This window comes from Jaculus jaculus, chromosome 14, assembly GCF_020740685.1.
Source record: "Jaculus jaculus isolate mJacJac1 chromosome 14, mJacJac1.mat.Y.cur, whole genome shotgun sequence".
Classification (NCBI taxonomy): Eukaryota; Metazoa; Chordata; class Mammalia; order Rodentia; family Dipodidae; genus Jaculus; species Jaculus jaculus.
Window position 1 is genome coordinate 63,088,956 of NC_059115.1, and position 23,593 is coordinate 63,112,548.

Consider the following 23,593-nt stretch of genomic DNA (forward strand, 5'->3'; position numbering starts at 1 on the left):
TCAGCCTGGGCTGGAGTGAGACCCTCTTCAAAAACAATAATGACAAAAAGGTTTAGAATAATTTGAAGTATTTATCACTGTTACACATAATAATTACTAGACTCTAGAAATGAAGTAACACTGTACATTCAGAATGCTTTTCATCATAAAAGCAAATGGTAGGATGTTGGTATTTATATGAAAGCACGGGGCTAGACTTCAGATTTAGTGTATAGTCTTGAGAGGGTGGTCATTATTTTGTAATTTTTTTATTTCATCAAAGAATATGCTCTGGAAAAATGGAATCAAAATGCATTTTATCTTGAATCCTAAAATTTATTAATTTTTTTGCAAAGAGTTACATTATTTGTAAGTAGACCTTGAGTGAAAATAAATTGACTTTAAGATTCGCTAGGAAGTAAACAACCTGTAAGCACAATTGTTCTTGACCAATTAGTAATAGTGATTTTTATGTACTTCCCATCCTTCTTGGCTTATTTGTATTGATAAGGTACAGGGAATTCTTTCTTTTAAATCCACTTTTAGCCTTCAAGTTGCTTATGTACCAGCTTCAGTGGATTCGTCTACCCTTCAGTTGAGTAAGGTTGGTTTTTTTGGTCCCTCAGTGTACTCCTCTGTGTGTGTGTGTGTGTGTGTGTGTGTGTGTGTGTGTGTTTATGTGTATGTTGGTGTGCGTCCATGTGGTGGCCAGAGGACAACCTCGGTGGAGTGTCATTCTTCCAAGTGTTGTTCACCTATTTTTAATGCAGGGTCTCTAACTTGGAGCTTGCCAATTATACTAGACTGGCTGGCCAGTGAGCCCCAGGGATCTGCCTGTCTCCATCTCCCCAAGCTGGGATCACAAGGTCTTTTTATGTGGGTTCTGGAAATCAAACTCGATGTATTAAGAAAAATTTAAATGTGTGTTGTATGTGTTTTAGCTATGGCAAGGTGGGAATGTTGTTTAAATTATTCTAAAAGTGGAATGGATTTTTACTTTGTCTGAGACAGAAACAGTTCAGTAGTTTGACAGTTAAAAGTGTTTTTACATTTTTGTCTTCTAGGCTGACAATTGCGTTTTTTGCACTTTCCGGGCTGGATATGTTGGACTCCTTAGATGTTGTGAACAAAGATGATATAATTGAGTGGATTTACTCCTTGCAGGTCCTGCCCACAGAAGACAGTGAGTGAGTTTTTAACATTTTATTTTCAGTATGACTAACAGTTCTTGGCATAACATGTGTTACAGAAGCAAGTCTCAGTGTTTATTCAGACTATTAAGATATTGATATGTCTGTGTTTTCATTATAGTTCAGTTTCCCCATTCTGCCCAGATACAACACTTAACAAGTATGATCACTCATCTCTTGAGTACACAACTCATAGTCATTAGGAGTTATGTTTTCATTGAAGTACTACATTATGTTGTATACTCCTGCATTGATGACTGTTTATTAATTATTTATATTGATATTTATCTATGACTAATCTTATAACAGTCACTATTTTTCATTCTCAGTCATTGTTTCTCTCTTCAATGAAAAATTCTTTAACATAAAGAAATTTAACTTCAGTCTGTTGATCATCTTTCTCCTGCTCACGTTTAATTAATATTTTTTAATGGTTTCTTAGAACTTTTCAGTCTTTTTTTTTTTTTTTTCTCTTGGTTTTCCAAGTTAGGGTCTTACTCTAGCTCAGGCAAACCTGGAATTCACTATGTAGTCTCAGGGTGACCTTAAACTCTCAGCAATCCTCCTACCTCTGCCTCCCGAGTGCTGGGATTAAAAGTGTGTGCCACCACGCCTGGCTTATCTTCAGTCATTTTTAAACTTCTTGAAACTTAACAGTTTTTAACAGAAACTATAGTAGTTACCTTTTCATTGCTGGGAAAAGCACTTGACCAAAAGGAACTTATGGAAGGAAAGGATTTATTATTTTTTTAAGAATAAAAATGAGCTCATTTAATTGAATTACTTATAATTGCTAATCAATTAGAAACACTTCTAGAAAGGTTATGGCATTCTTAGATTTCAAGTTAAATGATTCACAGGGGACAGAAAACTCTTAACAGTTCCATATTTAAAAATAAAATTAATCAAGATATAGTATGGTAGAGACCTATACAGTTTTTCAGAGCGTTGTAAAATAAAATATTACTAAAAGAAATATAAGTTCTTTACAAACAGCGAGAGGATTGCTGCATTACTAAGATTACAATGTAGTTTGTATTCAAATAACACAGCCATGTATTATAATTTCTTATAAAATGCTACTTAAATTTTATCCAGTGGATTTTCTTGTGGAAATCATATATACCATTCATCACCTAAGACTAGCTGAAGTTCAAATTCTCTGCAGCAGATTTGAGCCTGGTGAAAAGTTTAACACTTCCAATACTAGTATGATTATATGATTAGTTTGACTTGACAAATTAATGAACTGCTTAGATTTTCAGTTTCCTTATGTAAAAAATAAAGCTATAGCAACTAGTTCTTAGAGATTTTGAGAACTAAATAGTATAACATGCAAAATCTTCTAAAAAGTGACTGGAGTGGTCAATGTTCAGTACATTCTGGTGGCCATTGCTTTGTACTACTAGTAATAATAAGAGACATTTGTTGTTAGCATTATTACTGACTTAGCTCTCTCTATTTGGACCTTTCCTGTTGTTTTATATATGCAGGCTCATCTATTATCTGTAGCTGCAAGTGCAATCTATAGCTTCTTAAAAGTCTTAACTTGTGCATCTCTGTAAGATCTCTGCATCCTTCTGTGAACTTACTGTTTGGTATTTGTAGCTCTGACATGATGAAAATGCTTTTTGAAATAAGGGTGAACTGCTCCTGAGTTTGTATTGTTTGTTAATGTCTTTGTTTTTTCTTTTACTTGTTTATTTTTTTATTAATTAGTTTTGTATTCAGCAAATACAGTCAGTTTGGTACCATTATTAGGCTCATCCGTGACCTAGCCCCTCTCCATCTTACAGTTTGGAGGGAAAGCTTCATCATGGTGGGGAGAGTATGGCAGGAGCAGACAGCTGGATGTCATATCTCCACAGCAGCACGGAGGGAGGAGTGAACTGAGTGCAGAAGTAGGCTTGGGCTATAACCCCTTAAGGCCCACCCCAGCAATACACCTCCTCCAGCAAGTTCCACACTTTAAAGGTCCACAAACTTCTTAAACAGTGGCACCAGCTAGGGATAAAGTATGAGGGTTAATTATATACACACACAAGGCTGTCAGGAGCATTTTATATTCAAATCACCACAGAAGATAATGGGAGGGGATTATGATCTAAGTATATTATATGCATGTATTAAAATTGTCAATGAAAAATTAAAACAATAAATTTCTAGAATTCATAAGTTACATGGTCAACTAAATATGCATATTTTATAAGTTTTATTAGGCACTTTCATTCTCTTACCTAATACAGATAAGTAGCTCATTACTTTCTATCAGCTGGGAAGCATGATAATTTGATTAGTAATTAAAGATTCTAACATGTTGGTGAGTAGCATTTATTAAATTTCTTGCCAAGAGTACTTTGCCAAACCTGTGGGAAGGTTCTTTGGCAAGGTATAAATTCTAAGAAACTATGACTGAAGGTAGGTCAAAGTCCTGGTAATTTGCAAAATGTGAGTAACTTTTGGTTTTTTTGAGGTAGGGTCTCACTCTGGTCCAGGCTGACCTAGAATTAACTCTGTCATCTCAGGGTGGCCTTGAACTCATGGTGATCCTCCTACCTCTGCCTCCTGAGTGCTGGGATTAAAGGTGTGTGCCACCACGCCTGGCTTTTTATTTTTCTTAATAACTTCAATTTTATCAAGTTCTACAGTTGATTCTGATGGGTAGATCATGCAAGAACTTTGTGCTGCTGCTGCTGAGAAACACTAGATGGTGCTATTTATTAACCTCCAAAAATGTTTAAATTGTACCTGGAATATACATGTAGTTACTGACTTAGAATGAGTTATGCTTTTACCTGTATATGATGGAAAGGTAAGCTTTCTAGGGTTATAAAGGAAATGACAATAACAGACAATTCTTGCCAGGAACCAGAAAGACAAGTCTAATGAAGTTAAGAGTAGTAATAGTGTTATCTCTTACTGAATGAAAATCATTTTTTTTAAAAGATAGCTACTTCAGTGTATGGCTGATGAATCAGTTTAATGAATAAATAGTTCTTGGGTCCTGGGTTTAATGTTATTTAACTTGCCATAGGAAATACTAAGATCTTAATATATTTATTTAGTTAGTTGAGGGAGAGAGAGACAGGGAAGCAGATAGAATAGGTATGCCAGGGCCTGTAGCCACTGCAAATGAACTCCAGACATATGTGGTACTTATGCGTATGGTTTATGTGGGTACTGGGGAATCGAACTTGGGGCTTCATAGTCTTCATAGACAAGCGTCTTAACTGCTAGGTCATCTCTCTAGCCCCATAAACAATTTTTAAATTCAGCTTCAGTGTTCACAAGTATTTCAGTAAGGGCAAGAGTTATTGCATTGTTTTCCTTATATTGTGACTGGCTTGTGAAATTCACATGTCTTTTTCATGATGACAGTGTGTACTCCTTTATAAAAAAAAAAGAGAAGAGAAGACATTCTTGAACTTTTGAAAGAAAAGCTGTTACTTTTCTGTTTCACTTTCAGCACTATATAATGGACAGATTTTAAATAGTTATAATCAGTAGCCTTGGTAACCATGCTCAAGTACAATTTAAATATGTCCTTTAACCCTTATTGTCCACTTCCAGTATATTACTGTTCTAGTTCAAAAGTACAAGAAACTTTGGGCTATACTTGTGATTCCAACACTTTGTAGGCAGAGGCAGAAGGCCAGCCTGGGACTGCAGAGCGAGTTCTAGATAAGCCTGGGCTAGAGTGAGACCCTACCTTAAAAAAAAAAGAGACACTAACAGCTTTGGTACTCAAATACTTATTTCTGAAAGACTATATAACTAAACTGCTTCTGCCTCAAAGTTAATAAAAAAAATAAAGTACAATTTAATTAAGCACATATTTTGTTTTCTAGGATCAAATCTAAGTCGATGCGGTTTTCGAGGCTCTTCATACCTGGGTATTCCATTCAATCCATCCAAGGTTAGTTCTGTGAGCCAAAATGTAGAAAAAAGTAGGGAGATTTCAGTAAGGAAGAAGATGACGATATTACTCAAAAAGAACCAAGGTTTCAGGTTTTACTATGCTAAATGCTATCTGGTAATATGGACTCTAAACTGAAATGCCCTGAAGGAAACTTCTAGCCTCCTTGTTGGAAGTTTATGTTACTTATATATGCAAATTTTTCTCTTCTTACAAAACCTTAATGTCTCTTATTATTTCCTATGTGTATGTGTAAAAGTTCTTATTGATTTCCTGGGAAAACAGAAATTGGCACTCAATGTGCTCAGATGCTTGTCCTCCCAGAAGTCAGCAGCCTCTGTATGTTATAAGACTTTATGTTAAGCTCTCATTTCTTAGCAGCTATTCTCCAGGCAGTGACAGAAGACTCAGGGAATGATCTGTTTAATGATGTATGTGGCACTAGGCAGAACTTCCTTGGTATTTTGGACAGGGCTGTTCAACCAGCTCATGCCAGAATCACATGGCCTAGCAAGGTGAAGAGCTCTTTTTTCTTCAAAGAGTCAAACTCAGTACAAGTTTTGTAGACGTTACATTTAAACACAAAATCAGCAGTGTTTATCTTTTTTTCTTTTTTTGAGGTAGGGTCTCACTCTAGCCCAGGCTGATCTGGAATTCACTATGGTGTCTCAGGGTGTCCTCGAACTCACAGTGATCCTCCTCTTACCTCTGCCTCCCGAGTGCTGGGATTAAAGGCGTGCGTCACCAAGCCCGGCTATCAGTATTTTTCTATAATAGAAAGTGAAGGAGGGTTGGAGAGATGGCTTAGAGGTTAAGGTATTTGCCTCAAAGCCAAAGGACCCAGGTTTGATTCCCCAGGATGCACCAGAGGTGCACACATCTGGAGCTCATTTGTAGTGGCTAGAGGCCCTCTCTGCATCTCTTTCTTTCTCTCTCTCTCTCCCCCTCTTTCTCTATCAAATAAATAAATAAAATATTAAAAAAAGAAAGTGAAGGAAAGCTTGATTTATTTATTTTTCCCTTTCTTTTTGGTGCTGGAGATCAAACTCAGGGCCTCAAGCATGCTAGGCAAATGATCTACTACTGAGCATATCCCTAGCTCCTAAAAAAACAACTCACAAGCTAGACATATAGTAGCTCACACCTATAGTCCGAAGCCCTCAGAAGCCTGAGGCAAGAGAGTTGCCATGGATTTAAGGCCAGTGACTTCCAGGCCAATCTGGGTTAAAGAACATGACCCTGTTTTAAAAGGGGGGAAACAGGAAAGAAAAGAAAAAAGAAGCCTTGCAAATGGAAACTTTGTCCTTCATGGGTTGGATTCAGCCTCTTGTAGAAGGTTCCAAGCCAGTATATGATTGTGAATAAAAAGGTCCTCGTTTTCCCATATTCTCCTTCAGTGATTGTGGAGATGACATGATTTGAGAGAGAATGTTTGCACTTTATTCCTCTGCCTTAAGCTAGACACAAACTTCGAGTTAGGGCCAATCAATTTATCAAGATGTTTCTAATAATGTGTGCTTTTTCTTAGTAGGCAATGTAAAAACGGTAGACTCATAAAACACAGTTTTTCATATATGTGATGCTTTCCAACTTTAAGCCAATCCTGTGTAGAGTCTTTCCAGTTTGTAGTGAATAGGATGTCTGAAGTATCATGACATAAGTAATGATAACTGTAGTATAGTACAAGGTCACAGAGACATATATAACAAACTGCCTTAATAATATTACCTTTAAAAGAAAAACACTGTGTGTGTGTTATTTTTTTCATTATTATTTGAGATAGGGTGTCACCATACTGTTGGCCTTCAGTTCCCATATGGTTGGCACTGCATGAATGTATCACTGTACCTGACTCCCTATGAAAACTTTAAAAGTAACAAGAAGTAAAATTACATTTAACTAAACTTTTGCCCTTGGCTTACAGTTTCTCATGAAACCCATTCTTGGCCCTTGATTTCACCTGGACCTTGTTCTTGATAGTCTCACTCCATTTGCTGCCTTCATCTGACTTCCTTAGTAGTAGAAAATCAAGACTCCAAGTGGAACCTCACAGGCCTGCAAGGAATTGTCATTGAGGTTGGAAGCATAGAGTCTAGAAAAGAGATGAGCCAAAAAAGTGAAGAGACACAAGATTATTCATCTCAGTATATAAATAAAGCAGCCTCACTGATATTTTTCCTCAGAAGCCACCAAATTTTACCTGTGAATCTGGACTTACTTGATTGACACTTAGGGCCTTAACTGGCTATAGACACTGATGGATCCTCCCAATCCTCTTTTTTCACTTTGTATCATAAATCCTATGCATTGTGTTGTTAACACTGTCTTTACTTTATAGCCCCAGAATTTTCCTTCCCGATTTCATTTTCATTTTCTTCTGCCTTCTCTCCATCTATACCTTCCCAAGCTTCTACTCTGCTGCAGAAATCCCTGTTTAAATCTATTTACCATATCTCCTTTATGATCACTTGAATAGTCTCTGTGTTGCACTTGTATCATCAGGTCTCTCTTCTGCCTTTAAATGTTATGGTTCACATTTGGTTTGTTTGGATTCCCTACCGTTCATACCAGAAATTGAAATGTGCTATAGGAGTTCCAAGAAGCCCATGATAAATATGAAATGAGCTTGAGTTCTAAGGATGGACTTAGAATGAAACATACCAAGTTAAAAGCTGATTGGTTATTTTTGTGAGACTATAAATCAGTGGTATCTAAGAATGGATGAGAGGATGTAGGTTCAAATTTAACATGTATTAAATGTCATGGAAATAGGCTATGAAGAAACATAGAAGGCCAGTATGTGATTAAGTTGCTAATTTTCTTAGACCCTTGGACATTGTGATTCCAATTTCTATTTGTTTTTTTAATGTGTTAATTCCTATTTGTTTTTATAGTGTTGATACAGGTATTGAGGTACCTGAACTGAAACAGGAAAACCTATGAGATGATGAATTAAAAAATATACTCTATTTTGTCAGAAGTTTCTTAAATTGAGAAATCAGTTAGGAGAATATGAAATGTTACATTTAAATGAAATTATTTGTGTATGTGTGTATAATTGGTATATGTGTGTGCAGTATTTACCCATGTTCGTGCAGATGCATATGCCCCATGCAGTTGCCAAAGGAGAAGTTCTGGTACCACCATTGTGCTTATACTTGTTCCCTTGAAACACAGGCTTAGGGCTGGGGATATAGCTCAACAGTTAAAAGCACTTGCTTGCCCATGTTCAGTTCCCTAGTACCTCGGAAAGCTAGATGCAAAGTGACACAACTACTTAGAGTGTAGCCTCAGCATCGAGAGGCCCTGGTGTGCTCACCTCTCTCTCTCTCTCAAATGAATGATGAATGAATGAATGAAGAGAGACAGTCCAACTATACTTGCAGCTACCCTTTCCAGTAGTTTTTTTTTTTTTTTTTTTTTTTTTTGTCCACAGTGCTGGGAATTGAATCTACAACTTAAGGCATACTAACCAAACTTAGCTGAATTCCCAGTACAAATCTTGCTTTTTTAAAAATTTATTTGTATGTCGGTATGTGTGGGAATGCCAGAGACTGTTGCTGGTACAAATGAGTGCCCGTCCAGCTGTACATGAGTGGCACAGGAATTAAACCTGGGCAGCAGGCTTTGCAAGCATCTTTAACTGCAGAGCTGTCTTCCTAGACCTAAATATTTATTTTATAAATCTTTTTGTGTGTGTCTGTAAAATATTAAATGCTTTTCTAACTTTCTAAGTCTTAATTTGTAAGTGATAGGATTGACTAGGAAGCTCAAATAAAAGTTTGTTCAGTATCAATTTTGAAAAATTGGAGGTATGTAAGGTAAAATTATGTAGCTTGCAATGTATGCAGTCATACTTATACTAAGGTATATATAAAAATAGAATTTAGGGGCTGGAGAGATGGCTCAGCAGTTAGGGCACTTGCCTGCAAAGCCTAAAAACACAGGTGTGATTCCCCAGTACCCACAGAAGCACAAGGTGGTGCATGCATGTGGAGTTGGTATTCAGTGGCTGGAGGCCCAGGCACACTCATTCTCTCTCAACCTGTCTGTCTCTATCAAATAAATACTTTTAAAAAACAGAATTGTTTTTCTCAATTGGCAATCTGTACAAATTGGTGTAACATTTACTATTTGCTAAAACCTCATGCCAAACTAGTTCATGAAACATTTTAAATTTTAATATTTTAGTTCATTAATATATTAATTTTTAATTTAGAGTCCTGGGACAGCTCATCCTTATGATAGTGGACACATAGCGATGACCTACACTGGCCTTTCATGTTTAGTTATCCTTGGAGATGACCTAAGCCGAGTAAATAAAGAAGCTTGCTTAGCAGGCTTGAGAGCTCTTCAGCTAGAAGACGGAAGGTATGACTCATTCATTCATTCATTGTTACTTTATTATTTAAATTAAAACTGGATATAATGCTATACTAGGTTTTTAGAGGATCATATGTTCTTGATTAGAACCACGTGGGGATGGGAATGTCGCTCAAGAGTAGTCCTCTCCTGCATGCACAAGGCCCTGGGTTTGATTCTCAGTAATGAAAAGGAGAGAGGGAGGGGAAAGAAAGTAAAGTTGACTTTGTATATAGTTGTGTTTAATCAAAAAAAGTAATGCTTGGTTTTGGTATGAATGAAAATAAAATAATTTTACAATGACAGAACTCCTTTTTCTTTATTTTTATTTTTATTTATTTATTTGCAAGCAGAAAGATAGAGAAGAGAGACAGACAGAGAATGGGCGTGCCAGGGCCTCTTGCCACTGCAAATGAACTCCAGATATGTGCACCACTTTGTGCATCTGGCTTTACATGGGTACTGGGAATCGAACTGGGTCCTTAGACTTTGCAGGCAAGTACCTTAATCTCAGAGCCATCTCTCCAGCCCCCCTCCCCCCTTTCTCTTTGAGGTAGGATCTCACTCTATCTCAGGCTGACCTGGAATTAGTTTCAGGGTGCCCTCAAACCGGGGCAACCCTCCTACCTTGGTTCCTGAGGGCTAGGATTAAAGGTATGCACTAGCATGCTCGGCTCTCTTTATTTTTAACTTACCTTCTAGATGGAGAGAAAGATATTTTGAAGTAAGCATTCATTTAGTTCGAACTTTTAGTCCTTAATAATTGGGAAGAAAGGAATGAAAATCGAATATTAAGTTCAAAGTATACAGGCAGTTTTATCCTTTCTTTAAATATTTTTTTTATAATTTATTTATTTATTTGAGAGTGACAGACACACAGAGAAAGACAGATAGAGGGAGAGAGAGAGAATGGGCACGCCAGGGCTTCCAGCCTCTGCAAACGAACTCCAGATGTGTGCGCCCCCTTGTGCATCTGGCTAACGTGGGACCTGGGGAACCGAGCCTCGAACCAGGGTCCTTAGGCTTCACAGGCAAGCACTTAACCGCTAAGCCATCTCTCCAGCCCCAGTTTTATCCTTTCTGTTCATATAAAATACTGTTTGGTGGTTTGTTGTTAATGTCCAAAGAATAGTGCAAGTTTAGTTAGAAACAGTTGTCAATCTGTCAAGACGGTAAAGCAGTAGTGACACTATCTAAAGAAAAGACTTTAAATTGAATGTTTTTTTTGTTTGTTTGTTTTGTTTTTCGGGGTAGGGTCTCACTCTGGTTCAGGCTGACCTGGAATTAACTCTTGTCATCTCAGGGTGGCCTCGAACTCATGGCGATCCTCCTACCTCTGCCTCCCGAGTGCTGGGATACAGACTAGGGATACAGACTGGGGCTACAAATATACATAAGCACACCCAGTTTTTTATGTGGTTCCTTGGGAGTTGAACCTGGTGATCTCCAGTCAAAGAAGTCCTCATGCTTAAGGCGTGCGCCACCACGCCCGGCAAGAAAAGACTTTAAAATGTGTCTTGCTGTTGTGATCTTTTCTCCATATACTAATGTCTGTTTTCCTGTCAGTGTTTTCAAAACAGTACTCTGTTTATGATATTAATGTAGGCATAAAGAATAAACTCACATGTGGAAGTATTACAAAAACTATCTATTTACCTCAGCCTTCACAAGTGACTAATCTCTCAGTATTGCCTTGATTGCTGCTACTTTATCTTTGTTTGTAAAGACAAAATAGGAGCTAGAGAGATGACTCAGTGGGGAGGAGCACTTGCTGTACAAGCATGAGGACCTAAGTTCGACCTCCAGCACCCACCTGAAAAGCTAGGCATGGCATTGCCTGCCTGTAGCAGTGGTGCTGAAGAGGGCAAAGGCTGGGTCACTGGGACTCCCTGTTTTGGTCACCTAGTTTAACTGAAAAACAGGGAGCTGCAGGTTCAGCAAGAATTGCAGAGAATAAGGCAGAACAGCAGTAGAGGAAGATACCGGACATCTTCCTGTGGCCTCTGCACATGTGTGCATGCACATATGTACATGTGGGTATAGATCACACATACTCACTATATATAATACAAGCAAGAAAAAAAGAACACAGTATTACATCTTGAAAACCAATTAAATATGTAACAAAACAGTATAAGTAATTAGTAGTTATATATACACTTAGAAGAAATTTCACATGGGCGTAGGAGTTTCTCACTATCTAAGAATAGGTTCAAGGCTTGACTTGCTACTTTGTTATTGCTGCCATTAATTCTTAAACTATTGTATCATAACTTTCCTTGTTGGAAATAACTAATTTCCTGTGGTTAGTAGTATATGTTAAGGATAACATGTTAGTATGAAATATTATCCAGAAAGCTAAATGGAAGTTGAGTGATAATTTAGATATCACTTTATATTATTCAAGTTATTAATCCTCATATGTGGTATAAGTAGAATATAGTTTTAAAACTAGTGACAGATGTTTCTGGGAGTAAAAACAGGTGTTCATGACCCCCTTGGGAACGTAATAATCCAGTATTAATACAAAACTATGTCTTTGTTATTTTCAGTTTTTGTGCAGTACCTGAAGGCAGTGAAAATGACATGAGATTTGTGTATTGTGCTTCGTGCATTTGCTATATGCTCAACAACTGGTCAGGCATGGATATGAAAAAAGCTATCAGCTATATTAGAAGGAGTATGGTGAGTTATGTTGGTTAAAATGAGCTAGTTTATTATTGCTGGCATATGAGGGCTACAGTGTAATGTGTGCCTCATCTTTTCCACCAGATTTGGAAATACGGTTGCTTTATTGGTGGATTGTATACCATAACACATAGAGAAATAATATAAAATACATTTTGGGTTTTTTTGAGGTAGGGTCTCAGTCTAGCCTTGGAATTCACTATGTAGTCTCAGACTGTCCTCAACTCATGTTTCTCCTGCCTCTGCCTCCTGAGTGCTGGGATGAAAGGTGTGTACAACCATGTCTGGCTAGAAGTAATATTAAAGAGCAAATTCTTTAGCCATTAAAATTTAATACTTGTGTTTTTTAATCTAAAGCTTATTTTAAGGACAATAACAATAGAAATATTATTGTTACATATAGTTTACCGGTTTTATTGCCAGTGGTAAGAAAAGTTTAGTCTTAGGCAGAGTCTGCTTCATCTCATGTTAAACTGGAGAACTAGAAGTGCTCTTTTCCACATTACTACTTCCCAAATGTGAATGTCTTAGCTTTACAGATAGAACTTTTAACACTGCTAATTCTACCTTTAGTTAGTATTTAACATTTCAAAGTGCAAATTTCTTCAGGTTCTTAGAGAAATTAAATTGGTATTTTCTTCTGGTTTTTTTCTTGTTTTGTTTTGTTTTGGGGTTTTTTTTTTTTTTTGGCTGTTTCTTGGTGATAGGGCTGATTTTCATGCAATGAGATGTTTTCATTTTGTTTGTTCTATTTATGTTTAACAGTAACTGAAAGGTCTGAGAAAGGTGACCTAATTGGTTATTGATCATGATGCTCATTTGTTATGTATATAGTAATTTTTGGACATTATGCTTTAGGCAATCATTCACAGTTAGTATACTATTATTACTAAGATTTAACTATCTTTTTTTATTACTTATACCTTGATAACTGGAATTAATACATACTAGCACTGCATAAAGCAGTCCTGTATTTTCAATCTTCGAGTGGACTTTCTCTTAGGCAGTGATTTTTAGATCAAGTTCAAGCATAGCAGTACCTCTTTCTCCCTCAGTTCCTTACAAAGCACCATTACTTTCTGCATCTTTGTGTCAAAGAAGGCTGACTGGGGTCTGGTGTTAATTTTTCTGTAGGCTGACTGGCGTCTGCTGTTAATTTTTCTGTAGGCATGTAATCTGAAGCTTGAGTATGTCTTTGCAAAGGTCTGTTCTTGCTCTGCTTTGGTTTTGGAGAATATGTGAGGTAATTGAAATTTAGGCAGTCATGTTATCCTTAGTAAGCCAAAAGTGTCTTGAAACAAATTTATGTCTATAAAGTTATGACTGTAAAATATTTGCATTTTTGTTCAACTTGTATTCACTTGGGTCTGCGAGAAGTATAAGGGTTGGAGTTTTTATTAGATAGGAGCTGAATATGTAGGTGCTGTCTCTACCCTTTGTTCTCAGGGTGTGCCTTTAGTGTGTACGTTTACTGATTTGCTTTGATGAAAAAGATAAGGTTGCTGACTTTAAAATGCCTGGTTCTTCTTCTGTGGAGAAAAGTGAGTATTAGAGAAGGCAGAAAGGAGAAATAAAGGAGACCAAAAAGTTAACTCAGTGGCAACTTATTTGTTACAGTTACTTTTTCTCTATTAAACTAAAATGTTTTTCTTTTTCAGTCCTATGACAATGGGCTGGCACAGGGAGCTGGACTTGAATCTCATGGTAAGATGTCATAAATGATTACATAGGCTTGGAAGACTTCTCAAATTGTTTCAACCCTTAATATAAAATGATTTTCTTTGCCACTCTACTTTTTTGTCTTTTACGTTGTTGCACCTACCTACTTGGTTATTAACCATTAAAAGAGTGTTTCAAGCCAGGCATGGTGGTGTACACTTTTAATCCCAGCACTCAAGAGTCAGAGGTAGGTAGATCAATGTAACTTCAAGGCCACCCTGAGACCACATACTGAATTCCAGGTCAGGCTAAGCTAGAGTGAGACCCTACCTTGAAAAACAAAACAAAAAACATATTCCAACCAGAATGTTCATAGAGTATTTTCTAATAATTTCTCCAAGTGGTAGCTGTGTAGAAATGTCTTAGAATTGTTTATTAGGTTATTGTTTGAAGACCTGACCCTAAAAGGCAGTAAAAGATACAAGATAAATATTTGACAAGTTTTATTTCCCTTCCATAGTATAAGTATCCTTAGTGATAATCACAAGCCATTTTGCAATTTAACGTGTATGTTCAGTAAAAACATGAGCATAGTTTTTTCTTACATATTTCCCTTCACTTTTGGCAAAAGCAGAAAAGGAGGTAGAGGCATTAAGTTTGTCAGTACACCAGTAGTCTCAAGTTGAAAGTTGTCATTCAGAAGTAATCAAGCTTATCTTCCCTTTTTAAAGAGAAAGCACAGGTCATGAAGACTTTCTGAGCAAACTTCAGTTTCTTCATCACAGCAGGGTTTATAAAAGTATTTTTATGTATCTTTTGGCAATTTCATATGTGTACATAATGTATTTTTATCATATTCACCTCCCTCCCATTACACTTGTATCCCCTTCCTAATCCGGAAGAACCACTTATAATTTCCAACTTCATTGTGGCCCCTTGAGTTTAATTAGGATTACTTGCATGAGCATGGGTTAGGGATTATTTACTGGAGCATAGGCAGCTCATCAGTGGCACCACTGAAGAAAATTATGTACCCCCTTTAGTAACCATTAGCTGCAAGTCGCTCATCAGAGCACTAGAGCCTTAGGAGTTCCTACCACCCATGATGGTATGCCAAGGGGCCAGTCTTGTGCACAGCTTACGCAGATAACCATAGCTGCTGTCAGTTATGAGTGTAATGGCTGTGCTGCATCAGAAGACAGTGTTTCATAGCACTTCTCATCCTCCAGATCTTAAATTCTTTCTAATACCTCTTCAGCAATGTTTCCTAATATTTTGAGCAGGTGATTTAGATGTTCTAGGTAGAGCTGAGCATTCAGCAGTTACTTTCTCAGCACTCTGACCAGGTATGAGTCTGTATTAACCATTGCCCATTGTGAAAAGAAGTTTCTTGGACCAAGGCTGAGAATACCCCTAAACTATGGCTATAAACATAAGTATTTAGAAGTCAGGTTTGACATATTCTTTGAGCAAAACAGTAATAGTAGGTTCACCCCAAGGGCCTAGCTATGACCTCCCCAGCCATGGGCTTTTTACCAGGTTTATAGTAATAGGCCTGAATTAATTACCTCCTGTAGAGTGGGTCCCATAGCCAACTAGAAAGTGGTTGATGGGTTACACCTATAACAGTAATGCCACTTTTGTACAAGTGGGCACATCTTGGCTATGAGGTCAGTATTTAGCACCCAGGGTCCACAGCTTGGATAAGACTGTTGATGACTTTTCTGCCTTAGGAGTCTGTATAGCATCTTTATATATTATGAAAGCTAGGCTTCCACTTCAGTTCCACCTTATTGTCTCTTGTGTCCTGAACCTAAAGTGCTAGTGCCTTCAACAGCAGAGACTTGTCATCTATTTCTAGTAGTCGACCAAAGGTAATGGCCTGTATTGTTTTGGTAGCCTCTGGAGCTTACAGTAATTTTTATGTGTTCTTTCATTGTCTCCTTCCTTCTCACATGATTAGAATAGGACTTTGGCTCTGACATCAATCAGCAGCAATGTGATCGTGTCTCCTCACTTAATTTCTGTAAGAGTTTTCCTTATCAACAGATTTTTTTTTTAATTTAACTTAATTTATTTATTTTATTAACAACTTCCATGATTATAAACAATATGCCATGGTAATACCCTCCCTTCCTCCACTTTCCCGTTTGAAACTCCACTCCATTATATCCTCTCCTCCTCAATCAGTCTCTCTTTTATTTTGATGTCATGATCTTTTCCTTCTTTTATGATGGTCTTGTGTAGGTAGGGTCAGGCACTGTGAGGTCATGGATATCCAGGCCATTTTGTGTCTGGAGGAGCACGTTGTAAGGAATCCTGCCCTTCCTTTGACTCTTACATTCTTTCCACCACCTCTTCTGCAATGGGCCCTGAGCCTTGGAAGATGTGATAGAGGTATTGCAGTTGGTGGGTACTGACCTGGTGTAATCCCAGTTACCTTTTGGGATGATTTTGGCCTCAGGTGTGTTGCGCTTCTGCTTGGGTCCCTCAGGTGCACTGTGGGTTCAAATGGGCTGGCTGGGTCACTGGATCGCTGCCCTGGACGCTGGTGCTGGGTGGCATAATCTCCCTTCCCTAGGTCTCTGGTGTTTGCTGGAGCTTGCACTGGTGGTGGGGGAAGGGAAGGCTGTGGATGGTGTGTCTAGTTCTCCCACTGGTTCATGTGATCCTCTGCCTTGTGATCTGGTCCTCCGTTGGTCCTTGTGGTCCTATTTTCACGTTTTTTTTAAAAAAATTTTATTTATTTGAGAGTGACAGAGAGAGAGAAAGAGGTAGGAGCAAGAGAGAGAATGGGTGCGCCAGGGCTCCCAGCCACTGCAAACAAATTCCAGACGCGTGTGCCCCCTTGTGCATCTGGCTAACATGGGTCCTAGGGAATTGAGTCTTGAACCGAGGTCCTTAGGCTTCACAGGCAAGTTCTTAACTGCTAAGCCATCTCACCAGCCCCTATCTTCACGTTCTTTTTGAGTTTGCGAGAAGCTCCTGTTTGAGTGGAAAATCACCACACCTGGCTTTTCCTGTGGCTCAAGCTGAGCCTGGCCGCTGTGACCCCACAGACCTGCTGGTGCCGCTGCTGGAGCTGCTGCTGCCTGCTTGTGTGGGCTCTAGATGCTCTGGATCTCCCTTACTTCTCTGCTACAGTTTGTAATTCTTTATACTCCTCACTTTTTAGTAGAAGAGTGTATTTTGCTGGGATTGTTGTTTGTTTTTTTTTTTGTTTTTTTTTTGGTTTTTTGGCTTTTTCTCCCCTAGACTCCTTTTGGCAGGGGTTCCTTCTCTGCTATTCTGCTATCTTAACTGGAAGTCCTTGTTTTTTTTTTTTTTTTTTTTTTTTTGGTAGGATCTCACTGTAGCCCAGGCTGACTTCTAGAGTAGAAATTTTTAAGAAGTGATCAAGGAACCTGTGTACAGAAGACTCTCAAATTTTCTTTTGAAACCATACTATAATTATGATACCATAACACCTGTGTATGCCTGAGCTCCAGAAATTTGGATGTAGCTAGTAATAGATACCAAACAAGACTCACTTCCCCAAAACCAACACTATGGAACTGAGTTTTGAAAACAAAGAAAAAAGAGCTTTATTGCACGGTCAGTCAATAAAGTGGTTAGGTTACTCAAGTGTGCCTCCTTGATTAGTCTGTACAGGGAATTTTTAGGAAGAGAGAAGGAAGAAGCTGTTTATTGATTGGATATGGTAGTGGTGAGAAAGAGATGTTTTAGGGTTCTTTTTATGGTTATAGACAGTCAGTCCTGCCTCTTTATAGACCACATGCTTCTTTGTGGGGATGGAGAATTGTATTCTGCATGGGGAATTTTAACCTTGTAATATCAAAATATTGATGGCTAGTAGCTGGCTTGTGTATATATATCTGTTGTTTAAAAGCTCCTCTGAAGCTGTGTGTGGTGGCATACACCTTTAATCCCAACACTTGGGAGGCAGAGGTAGGATCGCTCTGAGTTCAAGGCCACCCTGTGACTGCATAGTGAATTTCAGGTCACCCTGGGCTAGAGTGAGACCCTACCTTGAAATCCCACTCACCCCAAATAAGCTCCTCTGAAACCTTCCCTTTGTGAATTTTGGAGGCTTTTACTGGCATCCATCCTAAGCACTTTATTATTTAAGGAATTTATATCTAGGTGAGTCCAGTCTCTAATTTTAGGGATACTTAATTACTTTATTGATCATGCATCTGAGCAGGAGGAATACATTTGCAACAAAAAGGAAATACAAGTTGACACTGTGAAACTTCTAAAATGATTAGTGTCCTTTTGCCTAGGGAAGTTGTCACTTGCTTAGTAGTCTCAGGTCAAGGAGTGTTCTCACTCAAAGCCTGTGTGTTCAGGTCCCTTGGTTGTTCCTCTGCACTCTGGCTTGTAGAGAGAGAAGATAGACTCTGACATTTACTTGTGTCTTTTAACCTCAACCTTGTCACTTTTCTTTTTCCTTTACCCAAAACGCTTCCTTTTCATCTGCTTCTTGTTTTACTTTCCTTTTAGCTTTACCTACACATGTTCTAGTGTTACCTTCTTGTAAAGCTGAGATGAGTCTTTTCCACACCCAGCCCCAAGCAGCCTTTCTCCCTGACACATGCTATTTCTACTTATCTCTTTTTATCCTGTCTCTTCTCTGCTAGTTGGCCACATGATTATGTGATATTCCTGTCTTGTCTGCACATGTCCACCTACCCTCTACTCCTTAGTTAATATTTGATGAGTGACCACTCTGTATTCCACTTTTTATCCCTTGTCTGGAAAACTGAAAATGAAATGTGTCTGCTCCAGTTTATGACAATCTAGTTTTTGCATGTTTTTCTTAACTCTATAATCCAAATACTTGATGTATTGTCTTTTTTTATTTTTCCTCCCTCCTCTTTCTATTTTTTGTTGTTGTGGTTGTTTTTTGAAGTAGAGTCTCACTCTAGCCCAGGCTGACCTGGAATTCACTATGTGTTCTCAGAGTGGCCTCAAACTCACAGAGGTCCTCCTGCCTCTGCCTTCCAAGTGCTGGGATTAAAGGTGTGTGGAACCATGCCTGGCCATTTTTCCTCCTCTTTCTAATTCAGTGGCTTTCCCCCGTTGTTTGCCTAGTCTATACTTAGAAAAAGAAGCAAGTGATGATCTTCTAGGCCATGATCACTAGATTTATGCTTCACTTTCTCCAGGAAGTCTCCAGGTATACCTTGTTAGTGTGCCTGGAATAATTGGGCTTTCTAACTTGGCTAAGAATAAAATTACTTTTTCTCTCAAGATTTTATAATAGCAAGTTCAGATAAATTAATTTAATTTCATTATTTTAAAATTTCACCATTTAATTCCAAAGAGAAATGTTAGATCCACTGGTCTTACTTTCCCCTAAAAATTCTGTTGCTTTGAATTTATTTTACTTTATCTTTTTCATGTGATATTTAAGTACAGAATGATATACTTAAGTACCTATGTATTTAATTTTCTACTTTATCTCTAGTCATGTAATTGCTGACTAGCTTAAATTACATATTTCAAAGGACAAGAATTCTTCATTTTTTTATTTTTTTACTTGAGAGAGAGGTAGGAGGGGAGGGACAGACAATTGTCATGCCAGGATCTTAACCACTGCAATTGAACTCCAGACGCTTGCGCTTCCTAGTGGGCATGTGCAACCTTGTGCTTGTCTCACCTTTGTGTGACTGGCTAACATGGGATCTGGAGTCCTTAGGCTTCACAGGCAAACACCTTAACTGCTAAGCCATCTCTCCAGCCCCAGAGGACAAGGATTCTTTCAGATAACTTGGTATATACAAATGCTAAGAGGTTTGTAAAACTTGGTGATCAAAACTTACTGGAAGAATAAATTTAATTTGCAAGTAGCCTATGCACTTCTTCCTATGTGTTTTAGATCACCCTGGGTTATAATACCTAGTACTGGGTAAATACTTGTTTTCCTACACTTTATAGGGAATAGCAATAAGGGGGGAAACGTCTACTTGTTTTTGAACAATAGAAAAATTTATACTATTATTGTATTTTAAAATCAGACCCAAATGATTAAGTTGTGGTTGAGGACTTAAGTACTAAGTCTAGATGTTAGTTCCAAATTTGCTATTATGTAATTTTGGCTGGGCATGGTAGTGCGCACCATTAATTCCAGTACTTGGGTGGCAGAAGTAGGAGGATTGCTGTGAGTTTGAGGCCAGCCTGGGAGTACATAGTGAGTGCCAAGTCAACCTGGGATAGAGTGAGACCCTACCTCGAAAAAAACAAAATCATGTAATTTTGAACAAATTCCTTAATCTTATTCAAAGTTGTATTTTTTAATTTATTTATTTGCAATCAGAGAGAGAGACTGTGAGAATGAGAATGGGCACTTCAGGGCCTCTAGCCACTGCAGTCGAACTCCAGATGTATATGCCACTTTGTGCATCTGGCTTATGTGGGTATTGGGGAGTTGAACCCAGCATTAGCCTTTGCAAGCAAGCACCTTAACTGCTAAGCTATCTCCCCAGCACCCAAAGTTGTATTGTTTTGTGAGCATGTTTCTTATAATTTTAAATTATATTATTATTATTTTTTTATTTTTTTTGGTTTTCTAAGGTAGCGTCTCACTCTAGCTCAGGCTGACCTGGAATTCACTATGTATTCTCAGGGTGGCCTCGAACTCTCTGCGATCCTCCTACCTCTGCCTCCCGAGTGCTGGGATTAAAGGTATGCGTCACCACGCCCAACTAAATTATATTATTTTTTATCATACTAGCATGAAAGACTTCATTGTTGAACATTTCACAGTTACTCAAATTTTAATTTCACTGTTTTGTAAAATTATGTAGCAACTTTTTCCCTGCAATCATTTTCTGCTGCATTCATAGACATCTAACAAGTTTTTACAGTATTATGTGGTTTTGATTAACAGGAGGATCTACTTTTTGTGGTATTGCATCACTGTGTCTGATGGGTAAACTTGAAGAAGTTTTTTCTGAGAAGGAACTGGACAGGATAAAGAGGTGGTGCATAATGAGGCAGCAAAATGGTTATCATGGAAGGCCCAATAAGCCTGTAGACACCTGTTACTCTTTCTGGGTAGGAGCAACTCTAAAGGTAAGAAAAATAATAAAAATGAGACACTATAATCCATGTTAATATGAACTGTGATACGTTTAGTTTTGTATTGTTAAATTCAGGTTACTTAGTTTTCTATTGTACTAGTTGAAAATTTCCATTCTTACAAAACTCAAGTGACTTAGAACTTGAATTTTATACTTCCTTACAACTTATATAGCACTGCTTTTTCTGTGTGTAAGTACAGAAATCATGTTAATGAAACTAGTAGCCCATGTACAACAGTATCTGTCTGGAAGCTATACCAGTAAATGTTTTATGGGTAGTTATTATTTTTTAAAGATAACTATAGATCATTTACTGAAAACCCATTTAAGATTTTCTGTTTGCATGTTTTATCTGAACCTTCCAAAACTTGACTCAACATACACACTCCCCCCCCCCATGTTTATTGCTTTTTCATGTACAAATTCAGGAAGTCACTGAACCAATAAATGCATATTTTCTTTACCTAGAAGACATCTTTTCACCTTTTAAGAACTACAGCCTAGTGCATATATATTCTGGACTATCTAGTTTTTGGTTTTTTTTTCACCTGAAATCCATGAAGAGAATAGCTTAAAATGAAGGCATTAGCCTCCTTGTCTGTTTACTACCAGTTGATATCATAAAAGTTAAAGTAAGACTTAGGTAAGATAGCACTATCCTAAATGATATGTTAAATAGATTGGAAAATTGTGGTTTTTGTTTGTTGGTTTGGTTTTTTTGTTTTGTTTTGTTTTTTGTTTTTTGAGGTAGGGTCTCACACTAGTCCTGGCTGACCTGGAATTCACTATGTAGTCTCAGAGTGGCCTTGAACTCATGGCGATCCTCCTACCTCTGCCTCCCGAGTGCTGGGATTAAAGGCGTGCGCCACCATGTCTGGCTTTGAAAATTGTGTTTTGAATCTTAACTAATATGCAAAAAACTTAGTTTGACCTTGTTTAGAAGGAGAAAATAATGGGCCAAACAATGGAAAATAAATTTGACGAGGAAAATCAGATAATATAGCTGACTAGTTTTAAGTGCCTAAGTCTTCAGAGATTTGCTCTGAAAGCCTGAGCAAGGAAAAAACCTTTCTTAATGATACATACCTGAAATGTGAGCCAAAGGACAAAAAGTTTCTGTCTGTTGATTTCTATCATCTTATTGCAGCTTCTGAATATTTTTCAATACACTAACTTTGAGAAAAATAGAAATTACATCTTATCAACTCAAGATCGTCTTGTAGGGGGATTTGCCAAATGGCCAGACAGTCATCCAGGTAATTATTGTTGCCATTTCTTTTTCTTCTCATGTAGATAGATCTTGAAACACCTTTATTAGCAATGTTATATTATACAAAATGTTGCCATTTTGTAGAGCTATCTTAGGTAATTTTTTTTTCTTTTCTTTTTTTAAAGATTGCTTACATTTGAGACAGATTCAGGGTACTGGGTAGTATCAGGGAAGTGCTGTATTGTCAAGGTGAATCTGCAAAGCATGTAGTTTTTCCCAAATAGTTGGTGATGTTTTATTTCACTTGTGATAGCAAGGCAGATGCTGTGAATGGGTCCTATCAAAATAATCATTGGCTCATCAAAAATCATCAGGATTATTATCTGTGACTTGAGCCAAGTAAGATAAAATAATATCTGTCCAGAAAGGAACAAAATTCTTCAGAAGTCATTAAATTAAAAAAATTGCAAAACTGAATGTAGTGTCATATTAAAAAGATCATTCAAGGACTGGAGTTATAACTCAGCTGTTAGAATACTTGCATACCATGCACAAAGCCCAAGGCTTGATCCCCAGCACCGCCATGGTGACACAGTGCTTGTAATCCCAGCATTCAGGAGGTGGAGGTATGAAAATCAGAAGTTCAGAGTTATCCTCAGCTACGTAATGAGGTTGAGACCAGCCTGGGATCATGAGATTCTGTATCAAAAAAAAAAAAAAAAAAATATTCCCCATTACCAAGTGGGCTTCATTCCGGGGATGAAAGAATAGGTCTACATACACATACCAATACATGCAGTATAGCACATAAATACTCAAGGCCAGAAAATCACATGATCATCTTCATAGATGAAGAAAAGGACTTAGACACTATCCACTATCCCTTCATGATAAAAGCCCTGAAGCTTACTCATTACAAAACAAGACAGAGAAAGAGAGAAAAGGGATACAAATAAAGTCAAAATTTTCTGGTTTGCAGGCAGTATGATCTGTTACGTAAGATCCCACAACGTACCACCAGAAAACTATTAGAGCTGTTTTTAGTCAACTAGCAGGATGCATAACCAACATGCTAAAATCAGTAGTTTTCCAATATACCAATAACAAGCTGAGAACGAAATCACAAAAACAGTCTCTTCATGATAGCCACAGAAACCAAGCAACAACAAAAAGAATAAATTTAACCAAGAAAGTGAAAGGCTTCTATAGTGAAAGTTTTAAAACAATGAAATTGAAGAACTCACTAGAAGATGAAAGGACCTCTCAATGTGAACTGGCCAAATTAACATTGTGAAAATGCCTATAAACAAAAGTAATGGATAGATTCAGTGCAGTCTCCATCAAAATTCCAATACAAAAAAATATTAAATTTTAAAAAGAAAACATGTTGAAAGCTTTTAAAGTCATAAATAAGATGTTCCGGTATTTTCAATACTATGTGTTTTTAATTTTCTATAGTTTTGGTTGCTTGGTTGTGGGTTTTTTTTTTTTTGTTGTTTTGTTT

At 37.6% G+C, this 23,593-nt stretch overlaps 1 protein-coding gene across 2 annotated transcripts in view; it reads left to right on the plus strand.

Annotated features, from left to right (window-relative positions):
- Window positions 1–23,593, plus strand: part of Pggt1b (protein geranylgeranyltransferase type I subunit beta) — a 34,084-nt gene that overhangs the window by 4,805 nt on the left and 5,686 nt on the right. Inside the window, exons 2-9 of one of the 2 annotated variants that reach the window (XM_045133795.1) lie at window positions 526–583; window positions 1,044–1,162; window positions 5,018–5,085; window positions 9,305–9,456; window positions 12,000–12,132; window positions 13,794–13,839; window positions 20,687–20,871; window positions 22,027–22,135. In XM_045133795.1, coding sequence (XP_044989730.1) covers window positions 1,081–1,162; window positions 5,018–5,085; window positions 9,305–9,456; window positions 12,000–12,132; window positions 13,794–13,839; window positions 20,687–20,871; window positions 22,027–22,135 — 775 coding nt within the window. In that variant the 5' untranslated portion in view covers window positions 526–583; window positions 1,044–1,080. The remainder of the gene's footprint in view (window positions 1–525; window positions 584–1,043; window positions 1,163–5,017; window positions 5,086–9,304; window positions 9,457–11,999; window positions 12,133–13,793; window positions 13,840–20,686; window positions 20,872–22,026; window positions 22,136–23,593) is intronic. The other variant, XM_004651568.3, reaches the window with a different exon arrangement.